General features: G+C 40.8%; 1 protein-coding gene across 1 annotated transcript in view; it reads right to left on the bottom strand.

The window, feature by feature from the left end:
• Positions 1 to 4,473: 4,473 nt before the first annotated feature.
• Positions 4,474 to 15,282, bottom strand: part of LOC133425006 (cholecystokinin receptor-like) — a 64,803-nt gene continuing 53,994 nt past the window's right edge. Inside the window, exons 4-5 of the mRNA XM_061715643.1 lie at positions 11,999 to 12,126; positions 4,474 to 5,517 (exon numbers count right to left, since the gene is read on the bottom strand). Of these exons, the coding sequence (XP_061571627.1) occupies positions 4,946 to 5,517; positions 11,999 to 12,126 (700 nt within the window). The 3' untranslated portion in view covers positions 4,474 to 4,945. The remainder of the gene's footprint in view (positions 5,518 to 11,998; positions 12,127 to 15,282) is intronic.

The raw sequence follows: 15,282 nt of genomic DNA, 5'->3' as shown, positions 1-15,282 counted from the left end.
ACTGTAACAATTCGTACGGTGAATTAAACCAATTTGACAATTCTATGCCACAATGCCTTTTTACAGGTCTTATTTCACATGTTACAACTTTAACGTTCACTCAGGAGAAATCCGGGATGAAGTTTGAAATTCTTGGTTTTACATGCAGAGCTCTTAAGGGCCTAGCTCTTACCATAAAGTGTTTCCAGGAGTAGACGGGAGGCCGAGTGTCCAGTTGTCGGGCTCCTCTCTTGTGGAACCAGTTCCCAGTTTATGTTTAGGACACGGGTACCTTTATAAAATTAAGCGTAAAGCTTGACTTTTTGATCAAACTTATAATTGGTGCCTTAAACCATGCCTGTGGGCTGTGGGCTGACTTCCTTTATTTGTTATTGTTGCATTAAATAAATCTGTGATGCGGAGTTTGGTGCGCAGGATCGCTTGTAAAATTTTAAGATTAAATTTGAGCAAGAAAAATAAAGAACCAGACAAATTGCCTTCAGGGTAAAAGCTTCTCATTTAGAGACGTAACAAACAAAAACAGTTAAACAGTGAGATGCATCGTTTTACAGATTATGAATCAGCACCAACACTGGGATGTCCTGTACTTTGCACATGTATGTAATGATTTATTCATGGTTTGACGACGGTTGTAAAAGCTGGAAGTTATACCTCCTATCCACCACCACCAAACTGTTTTACATTTCTGCTGGTCCCCATTCATTTTTAATTTTTCACTGCCAAAAATAAAGACGATGTTTAGAGCTATGTCTGCATGGAACCCACTTCCCAAACACTTTAAGCAAACTATTAATGTGAAAGAATTCAAATTGTTAGTAAAGAAACATCTCTTGAATAGATACGTATAAAACATATTTAATTATTATTAAATAAATAATGTAGATAGTATATGGGTATGTGTGTATATATACTGTATATGTATGTATATGTATATATATATAGATATATAATATAAATAAATTAATATTTATTAAAAATGGTTATTGGTGCAAACTATGATAAATACATTGTTTGAATTTGTTGATGTTATAAAATGTATGAATATGTATTGTTTTTTTTTACTTTTTATTTTTTCTTGTCTGTTTTTCCTTTCTTTTTTTATATGCTACCTCTTTAGGTTTGCTTTTAATGTTTTGTTGTAATGTACTGTGTATTATGTGTCGGACGCCAGGAAGAATAGCTGCAGTTTTGCTGTAGCTAATGGGGATCCAAATAAAACTATAAACTATTCATTGTTTTACTCTACAGCTATTACCACCGTGCTCCGCTCAGTCTTTGTTCGACGGCTCCTGGAAATGAATTTCATTCTTTCTAAGGACTCACAAGCGCCGTGTTACGGGAGCCCATTTGTTGTCAGTTTCACAAAGTCAAAGGCCCGAGATAAGCGCTGTGGCGAGGCGTCCCGGAGAAACACCTCGTTAGTCTAAGCCTGGAAATGGGAACTCCGAGCTTAGGTAAAGCCGAGCGTAATTGGCAGCACTGCAGCGGAAGGAGGCGAGTTTATGAAAGACACCGCAGAGATAACTGAGCTGAAAAGGTGAATTTGACTGCAGCATTTTCCTCAGCCGCTCTGAAGAAGAAAGACAACGGCAACGTTCACGGACGGACTATCTGCACGTCTTTTCCTTAATCGAATCCTGGAATTGATGTCAGCATCAGTATTCAGGGGTTTCATCACAAATCAAATCTTGTTACCGTGTTGACATGTACTTATCTATTTAATACTGTATGTACAATGAAGCTGTTGCAGCCTTTTTGTTAAATTTTGACTTGATTTTTCTTGTTTTCTTTTAGTTTTTTTTACCCAATTCAAACCCATTTTGACTAAAATTTTTTTTTTTTTTAAGTAAAAACCAAAAAAATAAATGCATTATGTGTTTTTGACACATTGAACAAATACTATCTAAAGGTTTTTCTCTCTGGCATCAACAATATATATTTATATAAAACCATATGATTTAGGTGCCAAATAGCTACTGTAGAAAACACTGCAGTCTTATTAAATATCTTTGTATTAGTGAACCCTTCATAAGTTGTGTTCAAATTTAATGGTTTGTTTTCTCCCAAAAGGAGCGGAGTCATAGCAAAAAGGCACCCAGTGAATGTGTGTTGATTTTTAAGTGTTTTTGAAGGAAAGAAAGGAAAGCAGGGTTGTTAAAGATGAAAGGACTGTGATTTTGTCTTCTTTAAAGTTTTATTAACTCGTTCACATTTGGACAAAAACAGCTTGAGCACATGAAACACGACATTAAACAAGCAAGAGAAGTATCGACAAATACACATCGTATTGAATATCTTCAGAAATACTTTCCCTGTTGTGCATCACATTTGATGTAAACTATCCATGGTGTCTTCTTTAGTTAAACATGACAACACGGTCGTTATGTGGCTGTCCTGCTAACTAATAGCTGTGCCTTTCATAAACAGCCGTCTGAGCTGTATTTCCTGCTGGGAGAGACGTACTATTTACTGGTGTGGCAGAAGAAACTTGGTATTTGGAGTATAACTGGGGAGATTCTGAATCACAGATCTCGAGTTGCATCTTGGACGCTACACCTGACATATAAAACTGGAAAATCAAACCTCAATAGGTGTCCGCTTTCCCTCCTTCGTGGCTGGACCTCGATGGCTGTGAGGATGTTCACATCTTAAAGGAGCATGAGGCTCCTTTTAAGAAATGAGACTCTCTAGCGCCACCCTTCACCACGACGGCCGTCGGGGGTACTGCAGCCAACAGTGAAGCCGGCACGGGAGAACGGGGAGAACGCACATGCAGCGTCATGTGACGTCACATCCGCAGGACAGCGCGGGAAATTCGGACTCCGAATTGCAGCACATTTTGCACCACACAGCCTGTTCAAGGCAAAGGAGAGATACACCAGAGGGCTCATTCATTTTTCTTTGGAACGCTTCATCTGACATTATTACTAGAAAACATTTACGAATTTTTAACGTTTACGAATTTTTTTCATAAATCCTGCCTCAAGCTCCTTTAAAGTATTCTTCGGTCAGGAAGATTGAGAGTCAAATCTGTAAAAAAAAAAGAAGTTGCGTCAAGTTTGAGCTTCCTGGAATTGATCAGAAAGTCAAACAAGTATCTGCACACCTCGCTCACACGGAAGCATTGCAGCTTGTTGGTGAGTGTTTCTGATTAGTCGTCTTAATACCCGTAAATAACTCATCAAAAGTTTCCCTGGTCAGCCTCCCCCCATGTATGATCATATCCACCTCAAGCTGAGTCTGGCTGTCTTAAACGTGGGCATGTACCCACCAGAAATGGCCCAGTTCCCCATTTTCTCTGGACCTTTGGTCCACGCCTGGCCCTCGCAGCATTTGCAGCGTGTCAAAACAGGTTTGTGTACTTTGGGACGCTTACTAAAACCCGAGCTTGGCCCAGGTCACTAATGGCGCTTTTCCACTAGCACCTACTCAGCTCTACTCATCTCAACTCGGTCAAGTTTCTTTTCCATAACAATTCAGCACCTGGAGCAGAAGTAGGAGGTTGGAGCGAAGCTGCTGTGACGTATTTGATTGTGTGATCTAAATGAAGAAGACAACAACACTAAAGATGTAGAACCTGGAGGAGATGATAGATGTGCTGCTGGGTCTGTGGCTTGTGTTCGACATCAAGTTAAAAAATGAGAGTGAGAGAAGCTTCAAGCAGCGAGGCTTTTTAATTTTTCTCTGCGCTGCTGAAAAGTCAGCTGGAGCCGTGAGCAGCTATGAAGTGACAGAGCTCCTGGTAGATCTGATCGTTATCTTATCGCCCGTCTAGGTCCCTTTTTAATTCTCTCCTCAGACACCAGGTTTATGAACATCTGCACCTCAGAGTTGGATCATTAAACAGACTTTTGCGCTGCCGCGAGTCGCTCTTTCGCTGATTTCTGACTCAGACGTCTGACTCCAACCCCCCGACCAATCGGTGGCCTGTAGTGTGATGATGTCAGATACAGTCCGACTCAGCCGCTTAGAACCTCGGCAGAATAGTTACAGGAAAGTATCTACTCGGCACGTCAGACCCATAGTGGAAAAGCGCAAAACCGAGTCGAGTCGAGCTGAGTAGGTACTAGTGGAAAAGCGCCATAACTTCGGACCACGTGTGGCCCGCATGGCACTCGCCAGTCCAGCAACTGACCCATAAGTGCAGAAACAAGTCTATATTAGGCCTAAATGTGTCTTCTATCCGGGACTGTATTAAGTAGTGTGGCGTGGTACACAGCAGACGGCTGTTTGTTACAATCTGGGAACTTATAACACTCTCATCGTCTGCCATCCCATCAGAAACATTTCATCAATCTTCATTTGTGCAGAACTGAGGCTCTCGAGGATGGTTGGACATGTTTTCAGTTCTAGTATCTCACTGACTACACTATCAATCAAACCAAACAAGTCAATAAATATTTTGTAGATGAAAACATTAATCACAAGAGTCATGGTAAGAGCTGACAAACAGATGAATGAAAAGGAGCTAAATTAAAAGGACTAAGTTGCAACGTAATGAGTCCTCTTGTTCTGCAGGATGTCTGTGAGAAGGATTTAATCAGCACATCTACAACATAAAGACAGTATTTATGCACACCAACTTTGTATTTCCAGATGATTTTTTTCTTCACAATCCCGGTACATGAACAGTAATCATGACGAACAAAGCTGCACAAAGATCACAGGCACTTGATGTTCTCTCCAGGATGCAACAAAGCGCTCGCTGCCAGTAAAAATTGATGTAAAAGAAACTCCGATAGCAATTTCTCCTCCGCTCTTCTGCAATCATGCACGCAAAATTTGAACAAGACCTTTCGAAGGGGCCTCTAAATGAGGACATGGATATTACTCAGCGCATGACTCACAACATATTAGGATGAAGAGGGACGGATACAAGATTGAAAAAACAGATGGTGCACGCGGTGAAGGCTGGGGACAGAGAGCACCTGACGCTCCGGCGGGCTCAGCAGGTACCGGCGGAGCTGACGGTGGTGTAGCTGAACTTGGACATGGACGTCACCATGGACGTGGCCATGGAGGTGGCGTTGAGGCCGTCTTCCCCCTCCCTCCTCCGGAACCACCAGCAGCGGCGGCAGAGGCGGTTGCGGCAGCAGCAGGCGAACGTGGACAGCAGGGCTTTGCGGAAACGCGTGTTCATGAAGCAGTAAATGATGGGGTTGACGCAAGCCGAGGTGTAGGACAGCAGGTGGATGAAAGAGATGGGGACCCCGGAGAGGGCTTTGGAGGCCGACTTGGGATCAAAGGCCTTCCAGGTGTTGACTGAGTAAATGGGCATCCAGCAGATGAAGAAGAGCGCTACGATCACCATCAGCATGCGGATGACCCGCCTCTTGGCCTCCAGCTTAGCTTCGGAGGTGTTGCTACGGGCGCGCTCAGGTTTGGCCTGGAGGGCACTCGTCGAGGAAGAGATGGTGGGAAGCTCCACAGCAAAGGAGGTCTTTTTGGACACCTGGATGTAGCAACCATCGTCCTCATCGTTTGACCCTGCAGCCCTGCCCACTCCGTTCTTCAGACCTGCGGAGGACAGACGGGAAACTGTCACCCTGAAATATGATCATACAGACTTCACACATCATGACAAGAAGTTTGACTTGACTATTAGTGTGATAATAAAGGCAAGTTTTACTTTAATCGAGGACATAAATTGGAGAAGAGCTTGGCTTTTACCCCATTTATATTGCATATCTAATAATCAGAATCAGAATCAGCTTTATTGGCCAGGTTCGAACATTGTCCAACAAGGAATTTGACTCCGGTAATTTTGCTCTTTGGTAGTAAAAATAAACAATAAACAAATAAACAATAAACAAATGTGGTATTTCTATGTACAGAATAAACATTTTAAAGGTGCAGCAGTTTGAGGTAGTGAAAAGGACAGAATAAAAATAAGAATAACCTATTTACCTATTTTACAAGACAGATTATACAAAAAATACAAAAAATTATACAAAAGAAATACAAAAGTGAGAGGTGCAGCAGAGTGAGGCAGATATGATTATTAAAGAAGGTGCTAGATGATTTTTATTGCACGTGTTTGGTTACTCTGAGACTGTTAGTTGTGAGAGTTCATCAGAGCAACCGCTTGTGGGAAGAAACTGTCCCTGTGTCTGGAGGTATAAGGCTAAGCATTTTAAAATACTGCATAATATATACCCAGTTAGTAGTATTATTTCTAAATTTACTGATGTTGATGATTCCTGTACTTTTTGTAATAATACTGAAACAATTTCACATCTGTTTTTTTATTGTGATATCTCTAAAAAGTTTTGGAATGATGTTGAATCTTATTTTTTGATGTTGCTAAATCTACATACTCTCTTAGCTTTAAAGATGTTATTTGCTATTATGTTAAATCAGATTATGCTCTTGAATACCTGATAAACTTTATCCTATATGCAAAATTTTTTATTCACAAACAAAAATTTGCAAAATCCCTACTTAAGATTGCTCCTTTTCTCCTTGAACTTAACTCTTGGCTTAAATCTCTGATTTCATTAAATAACAAAAAAAAAGTAATACCTTATTGAGCCATTATGAAAAGTTTTTTTCTGAAACCCCTGTTTGATTTATTTATTTATACATTATATTATACATTATTTTACTCTCGATTTATGTATTATTTAGTTATTTATTTTTTCTTAAACCATCTCTTGTAATGACTTACTTTTATTTCATATATATAACTACCCCTGATGTAATTGATATACTTTTATTTACTGTCAGCAATGTGCTGTTTGTTACTGTATACCTGTTGATTTGTATATTTCAATAATACATGAAAAAATAAATACAATAAAATAAATTAGTGTGATTATAATAAAAGACTGTTTACTTATAATGTAATATGTATAATGTATAATGTTTAAGCGTCTTTGAGTGCCCTGAAAAGCGCTATATAAATAAAATGTATTATTATTATTATTATTAACCAGGTGTGAAAAGCAGAGGTCCCATAATTGAGCCTTGTGGAACACCCACAAAAAAGAAAATCTTAGTTTCAGTCGGCTCTGAGGGTACAATATCCAGTTTTCTTAAGAAACCACTATTCTAGATCAAACAAGCAGAGGCAAAGCTAAAAATAAAACCTAAGATGAAAATGAAAAAAAGATGAGGATGAAGCCTGTTAAACAGCTGGACATTTGTGAATAAAGCTCCCAAACACAGACAACATGTTATCCCTCCATTTGTGAGTCTTCTGTGTTATTGTGGGTAGTTGATCATTGGGACTTTTCAGAATGATGTTCAGCCAAATGTTAATTTATACTACATTTCCCAGCAAGCTTTTGGTTGATATATGTGCAATATGTGTTCTACAGCTTTGGTATTTGGAATTACATCTTTAAGATGCTCCTTACTAAAAAAGACTTTGTCTGGACATTCCAGCTATGTTGAGATAAAACCTACAAGTGAATGATGTCACAAGTACGGAAGAGTATTAGGGCCAGGCAGGAGAAAAAATATTTGAGAGGGGAAGATTTTTTTTTTTATTGTGCACTTCGAGAAAAAAGTCGAAATGTCGAGATGAATGTTGAAATACAATTTCGAGAAAAAAGTCGAAATGTTGAGGAGAAAAAAGTCGAAAAGATGAGAAAAAAGTCGAAATGTCGAGATTAATGTTGAAATACAATTTCGAGAAAAAAGTCGCAATGTTGAGGAGAAAAAAGTCCAAATGTCAAGAATAATGTTGAAGTACAATTTCGCGAAAAAAGTCGAAATGTTGAGAAAAAAGTCAAAATTTCGTGAATAAAGTTGAAATGTTGAGAAAAAAGGCGAAATTTTGACTTTATTCTTGAAATTGTATTTCAACATTAATCTCGACATTTCGACTTTTTTTCTCGACATTTCGACTTTTTTCTCGACATTTCGACTTTTTTCTCGAAGTGCACAATAAAAAAAAAATCTTGCCCTCTCAAATATTTTTTCTCCTGCCTGGCCCTAATACTCTTCCGTACACAAGAGATCTTCTTACGTCTCAACATCATCTTAGTGGTATCCTGACATTTGTCCAGAAGGAAATCGGCAAACAACAAACTGAGATCCAGTCAGTGCCAAAGAAGGCTTGAAAGTGTGTATTTGGTCAAAAAAAAAACACTTTCTGGTGAGTTTTCTTTTTTTGTTGTTCATCAAATTGCCTTGACAACGATCCCAGCGAGTTTTGGTGTTGACTTGTCCTTCTGCTTGAACTGAAGTATGTTCAACTGTCTATTTATAGTTGACCTTTGGTGGGACGTGCTAAACGTCTGCAGGAATGAGCAGAGATGTGACATGAAGGTTGCAGACTAAAAAAACATATCAGAAGCGAGTGAGCCAAGCTCCCAGCCCTTCCAGGCATCGTGTCCTCATACAGGTGTGTTCGCATTAGATTATAAGATGCAGCGCTGCGAGACCAGCATGCAACAGGTCAGGTTGGTGCTGGAGCACCTGTTGGAGTGGCGAGTGTTCAGCCCGCAGCCTTCAACAGTATAAAATAAGTAAAATGAGATACAGTTGCACATTTTTTTATATTTGACTTCTTATTGCAACTAAATGCTGTTTGCATTCAAAGCTCCGGAGCAGCAAAACAAGCAGAAGAACAGAAGGAAAACATCATCTGTGTTTATCGTCTTCCCTCATTCTCTTTTCCTCTCTCTTAGTTAATCAGTGTCATCGTCTGCCTCAGCTTCAGGGTCTTGGTGCTCTCTCCTCTGTGTGTGTGTGTGTGTGTGTGTGTGTGTGTGTGTGTGTGTGTGTGTGTGTGTGTGTGTGTGTGTGTGTGTGTGTGTGTGTGTGTGTGTGCCATCCCATCCCGAGGCCCATCTTGTCTTTTGTTAGACACTGTGACTTATCAACTGCAATGAAATGTAGTTGTTTACGAAAATGTGTTTTCTGGTCGTATTCTTATCTCCAAACACACAAGAAACGACTTTGAAAAACAATTTGAACACAACAGCAGTCCTCCTCTATGAAAAAATACACCGTTAGCAGTGATTTAGTATCTGTATCTTGTCACATTTCCTCCTTCTCAGTACTTGGCCGACCTGATTTGTAACATTTCAGGCAGGAAGAATGTTATTTTTACAGCATCACAAAGAGATAAGACAGCAAAGTCAAAGGAGAGATGTTTAAGAAACTACAAATCTTGAAAACTTTTGTCTTGTCTCAAGTTTTGCCTTGACTGGGATGAAGACATGCCCCTTTTGCCGTTTGGTGAAGCGAGGCAGGAGTCTCAAGAGTCCAGGTGGTTGAGCCTCCGCTTGCTTGATGATGTAACAGGACACGGAAAACTCTCCAACTAAGAGGAAGCAATAGTTTCAGCAACACAAAAGTGCAATCTCCAGTTTTCAGCGTGGAGAGTCAGCTCTGGCGTTTCTGCCAATGCCAGGATCTCCACGCCGAGTTTTCTGGCTCCTATGTGATTAAGAACCATCGAGGGACGCAGGCCATGCGATGTGTGCTCCCGACTGGAAACACCTGCGTGTCAACATGTCGTGGTCGTGCACAGCCAGGTCCAGACTGAGTGGCAGTGTAAACTTTCAGTTTGTGCAGCTCGAAAACATTAAAATGGGAAAGAGCTGTTGTGCGATCGACTGTACTCATAGATTTAGCAAGAAATCAGAGTTATCGTTTTACGGACTGACGAATAATAAGCTTAAGGGAGACAAATAGATCTCTGCAATTCGCAGAAACAACTGGATTCCAGGCACCGAAACGTGGATTTGTGGTTCCCATTTTGTATCGGGTAATGTTGGATTTTTGGGTAGCTAACGTTAAACGGTCAAATCATAAAGTTTGGTGTCCTCATCACTTTAATTTTGCCAACAAATCCTGCCTTGAAGTAGAACCAAGCGTCAAGACTTTTGTATGCCTTCAAGCTTTGCTTCGTGTATTTCCCTGGCGTAGAAATTAAGTACATAGAAATATCAGGAATCTCGATTGGTGGCCAAATATTAATGTCCATGGACCACTGGTTCTTCAGGTAACTGTGCGGGTCACTGTCAAGTCCAACTGCCTTTAATTTAAGCCGATAATCGGCTGTTATCCCATCTTTTCCACAGTTTCCTCTACTAGTTGCAGCCATTTTTGCTGATGTTTTGCCACTCAGTGGGAGTAAGGGGACTGGTCCACTAGGGAAGTGACGTCAATGCATACCCTCTATTGCAGAAGAACGTGGATATCTGCTAAATAACGTTATTAAAATGTCCAGGGCTAGCCTGTGACCTTCTGAGAGCTGATCTAGAGCCTTACATTAAGAAACCTGACTCTGTTCCTCTTTCTGGTGTTGAGGATGGCATTCACAGCAAGGGTAGTGGCAGGTTGGAGCAGCCCCCCCCTACCCTACAACTAGCGTTAGCTTGGCTTAATTCTGGCTGAATCTGTCCATTCATCCTCATCTCTGATAATGAACATGAACAGTCTTCTAAGCCAGAGCTGCAGGAGCTGGAACAAGGCCTGCCAGAGCTCCAGCCGACGTCTACCAGGACCCCAAGGTAGCTGATCCTGGTGGCGGTAGCTGCATCAAAGCAAAGGGTTCCACAGAGATGGACACACCTCTGTGGTCATTCACATTCTGCTCATTCAATGGACTGCCAAACGTCCCTGCTCCTACACCGGTGGCAGCTTCAACGTCCAGATGTGGCCTCTTGCTCAGCCCCCAGTCAGAGTATGTGGTTTATGTAATGAGGGAAGTGTTGTCTGGCAGGACTGACTGTGGAGCTTACTTGTTGTGTAACCGAAGGAACAAATCGTAGGAAACCCCGCTGGATGTTGTTCACACGGGTCTCAGCGACCGTAGACCTCAGCAGGTATGACTCTGCAAAGGCGAGAACCACATCTTGGCAAGGAGGTGTTGCATATCCTGGCAAAGCTGTAGATCAGGGACGGATTTGTCACTATTGCCAAGAAAACCTTGACGCCTGGCGAAGAGTCCTTGGCGTGCTCTGCTTATAAGCCTCAGCTGCCCCAGATGTCAGATGCAGCAGGAACTCTGTGGATCAGCAGGAAGCTGTTCCAAGCCCTTCCAAGGAACTGGTGATGTGGGGACGCGAGACGTGAGCTAGCTCTCAGAGGTACGAAGGCTGCGTTAAGCTCGCCAGTATGGAGCTAGAACAGTCTCATAATTCGCAAATGCACACACCGTTTCACAAATGCAAAAAAAGTTGCTGTTTATTTATCTTTACTCCACCAACTCAAAATAGTAATCACTTTTCTAAGCGAACGCCGCTAACGCAGCTCAAACAGCAGGTGTATCCGCCCCTTTAATCTGATTGGTTTACGAGTAAATCGTGTTTTATCCACTGCTCTGCGTCCCCCACGTGGGGTGCGCTCTTATGATTGGCTGAAACAAAGGGAGACATCGGATTGGTTGCAGATCCTTCTGTGTTAAAAAAAAAACCTATTTGTGGATCGAGTCACGTCAGGGGAATCTCAAAAGTCACACGCAAATCCAGCGCAGCTCACAGACAAAAAAACGTTTGTAAATCAGGTTATATTTGTGTGTGCATCAAAAATACATTTGTATATCTTGTCCTACGCACGTGTAAATTGTTCTGTGCATTTGTGAAACTTGTCCTGTGCATTTGTGAAACGGTGTGTGCATTTGTGAAACGGTGTGTGCATTTGTGAAACTTGTCCTGTGCATTTGTGAAACGGTGTGTGCATTTGCGAATTATGAGACTGTTCTAGCTCCATACGCCAGTGACTCCAGGTTGATGCTAATGGTACTGAGACTGAAGCTGATCCAAGAAGACGCTCCAGACACCGACGACCCCTGACCCTAACCCTCTTCTCGTTACCGTGGGAACACTGCATTTGTCTCAGTGAACGAGGGAATTACTGTTTCTTGTTTGCTGGAAATTAAGTAACAATAGAACATTTGATAAATTCTATCGACTGCAATCTGCTGCAGCTTCATGAAGCCTTAAAGAACATGACAAGTGTGTTTGCATCTCCACTAGAGTTCAGTAAATGTGAACTACAAGCTTTAGGCGGTTTGGATTGGAGTTAAGAGGGATCTCACCAGTGGTCTCTTTGTTCTGGCTCAGCTCAAACTGAATGCCTCGGTAAAGCTCTCTGGAGATCAGACCGTACGCTATAATCATCACCACTCCCGGGACGAAGAACAGGGTGAACAGCAGCAGCACGTACCTGACAGGGAGACAAAGCAGAAACAGTGAACGTTGGCACCTCGCGGAGAGCACAGAGTCATTTCTGAGCCTAACCTGGATCAACCCTCAAAGCTGAAAAGGTGATTGAACTTTTTTATTTTCATCCTGGTTTTTCCCGTACACCTTCATATGCATGCTGGAGGCCACAAAGATGCCCGGCCGCGCTTAACATCCCTCTTTACCCCCCCACACTATTTGACGAAAGGTAGCATGGGCCTTTTTCAGGTCCTCCAGCATCCTGCAGCACTCCTCTCTTTTTAAAATGCTTATTTACCGCTCAGGCTGTTCTTGCTGATGCAACGTTTCTATGCCAACATATTTCATCCTGCAGCCTTGGTGACAGACATTTACGAAGCATAACGCTGTTACATGGATGTGTCCTCGTTAGTTGAGGCCAGGCTGCTCTTTCTTAAAGCACACAGTGACGAGGACGACATTTACTCTGTTTCTGAAATGAGACACAGGGGAGTAAGTAGCCTGAGATTGCTGGACCTAGTGCTGAAATCACCCTACATGCCCAGGCTCTTACAAGCTGATATACCACATATATATACCTTATATCCAGGGTGCGATTTGCCAGTGGGGATGGTGGGGATTTCCCCCCCCCTCTGGTTTACACGTCCTACCCTCTGCTGAATTATTTTTATCCTCAGGGGACAAAATGTACCCCCCCCACCCATTTTTTTTTTACCATTACATCGTAATTATTAACAAGTAATAACAACCAAAATACACAGAGTCCGTGTTCATTCTGCTTGTGCTGTGATTTTGATACCGGGAGCGAGTCGCGCCCACAGAAAGCAGTTTTATTTTGAAAACCAACCGGATTTTCTTGTATTCCAAAAGTCCGACTTCCAGTCCGCCAAAATAAAAGATACAGTCAGTCAAATAAATGAAAAAATGAAAAGAATCCAGAGCAGCATATCCTGATATTTTACAGGATCACAACCAAAAATTCCAAGAAAAAATGCAACAGAAGATGAAACAAGATCTGACATTGCTGATTGCAGCTCCCATGTTTTCTGTTAAACTGATAGCGAGAAAGAATTAAAAAAATATTAATTTTGTTTATTTATTTTTATTTGGCACATTTAAAAACAATATTAGGAGAAAACATTTCTGCAAATGCAGTGGTTCAGTTCATGTTCAAAATAGGCCTACCGCCTACGTTATGTAGCTTAAGTGTAAGGTTTACACAAGAAACAGTTTTCATATAGCCTATACTGTTGGACCGCTGTTGTGTGGTTATTTTTCTGAATAAAAATATTTCTCAAATTATCCCCCCCTCTGGTTCTTTCACAAATCGCACCCTGCTTATATCGAAGATTGCATGTGTATGTATGTGAGTATGTAAGGTAATCATAGTGTTATTTCTGCCCTAAGAGGTATTTTTCATTTCCAACTATTGATTTAATTCTTTTAGTCCTGTCGTTTGTGTTCAGAGTTTAGAACTAATACTTAAAGGCTTTCTGCTCAGCTGCCCCTCATCTGTGGAATGCCCCCCTGCCCACCTGAGAGCACCACAGTCACTTGATGCCTTCAAAAGGGGATTCACCAAGGCATTTGCCTTATCTCAGTAGGAACTATGTATTTTTATTCTTTTAGCTGTGCCTAGGTGAACATGTTCTGACTTTCTGATTATGGTTTACAGTTTAGGATTAAGATTCCCAGAATATTCTAATTTTTTGAGATAGGATATTTGAGTTTTCTTAAGCTGTAATCCATGATCAGCCATATTAAAATAAAAAAAGGCTTGCAATATTTCAGTTGATTTGTAATGAATCCAGAATGTATGACATTTTTGCATTACAGAAAATAAAGGACTTTATCACAATATTCAAATTTTCTGAGACAGTCCTGTAAACTGCGTTGTAAATAAAATGTGTTATAAATAAAATGTATTATTATTATTATTATTATTATTATTATTATTTTTATTATTAATAAACCACAAACAGCCAGTTGGCCCACCCAGGTCATCTGATGAGGTGCATAATAATAATACATTTTATTTAAAGGCACCTTTCTTGGCACTCAAGGTCGCCGTACACAACACATTAAAAAATAAACCCAGCAGAACACATTTAAAAACATCAGAAAACATTTAAAAACAGCAGCAGTAAAAATAACGAAAAAGAAACAACAGAAAGAGGCAGAGAAATGAGCATTAAGTGAGATAGGCAGTTTTGAACAGATGCATTTTGAGTTTTGATTTGAAATGAGTGAACGAGTCAATGTTTCTGAGTTGGGGTGGTAATGAATTCCAGAGACAAGGAGCATAAAAAGTTACCTCCTGTACAGATCTCGTTTTTTATTAGTTTTTGATACAATCTGCTGGTTTCCTAAGTGAAGCAATGATTAGTATTGCCATTTTATTGGCTTTGTATTAATTGGACTAATTTAAACTGCATTGTTGAAGTGCTTTGAGATGACTTTTGTCGTGATTTGGCGCTATATGAATAAAGCTGAACCGCATAGTTTCAGAGATCAAACCCACTGTGCAGGTACTGTATGTGCTTTTGGGGCCAGCACCTAGTGGTCATTTGAGGAACTACACATGTTGCACTTCATTTGCAGTTTGGTGCGTTGGATGGATCCCCTCGGAGGTAATGTGAGCTTTTGTCTGACAGTTTAAAGATTAATTGAGGAGTTATTTTATTTAGCCACAATCTGTTGTTAATACTTCTGATTGGCTGATTACTTTATCAAACCCCACCTCAGAGCACTAGAAGTCATTCACGAAACAACTGAGAAGACACAATGGGGTCATGCAGAATCTCTAGATTTGTAAAAGAACATTTTGAAAGTGGAGGAAAGATAAGCAGTAATCTATATGCAAACTCACATATACAGCACTCATTCGAGCAAGACTGATCAAGATTATAGCTTTTTTTTCTTATATCACCGTCGAGTAATATAAGAAGGCACATCCTGTATTCTCTTTACTGGTGAAGCAGCATGCAGCCTTTGCTCGGCATCAGTCATCATGAGTGCACTCTCAAAGGAGCTGAAGCCTGGAGGAAGTGCAGTGGAGACGGGAAAATAAGACATCATGACTAAACACAGATGAAGCTGTCAGTTTTGCAGTGATTTCTGTAAAAGTATTGTCATTTTCTCAGATTTTACTATATATATA

This window comes from Cololabis saira, chromosome 24, assembly GCF_033807715.1.
Source record: "Cololabis saira isolate AMF1-May2022 chromosome 24, fColSai1.1, whole genome shotgun sequence".
NCBI classification, from domain to species: Eukaryota; Metazoa; Chordata; class Actinopteri; order Beloniformes; family Belonidae; genus Cololabis; species Cololabis saira.
Note: the sequence above shows the minus strand (reverse complement) of the source record. Positions and strands in the feature narration are given on the sequence as shown.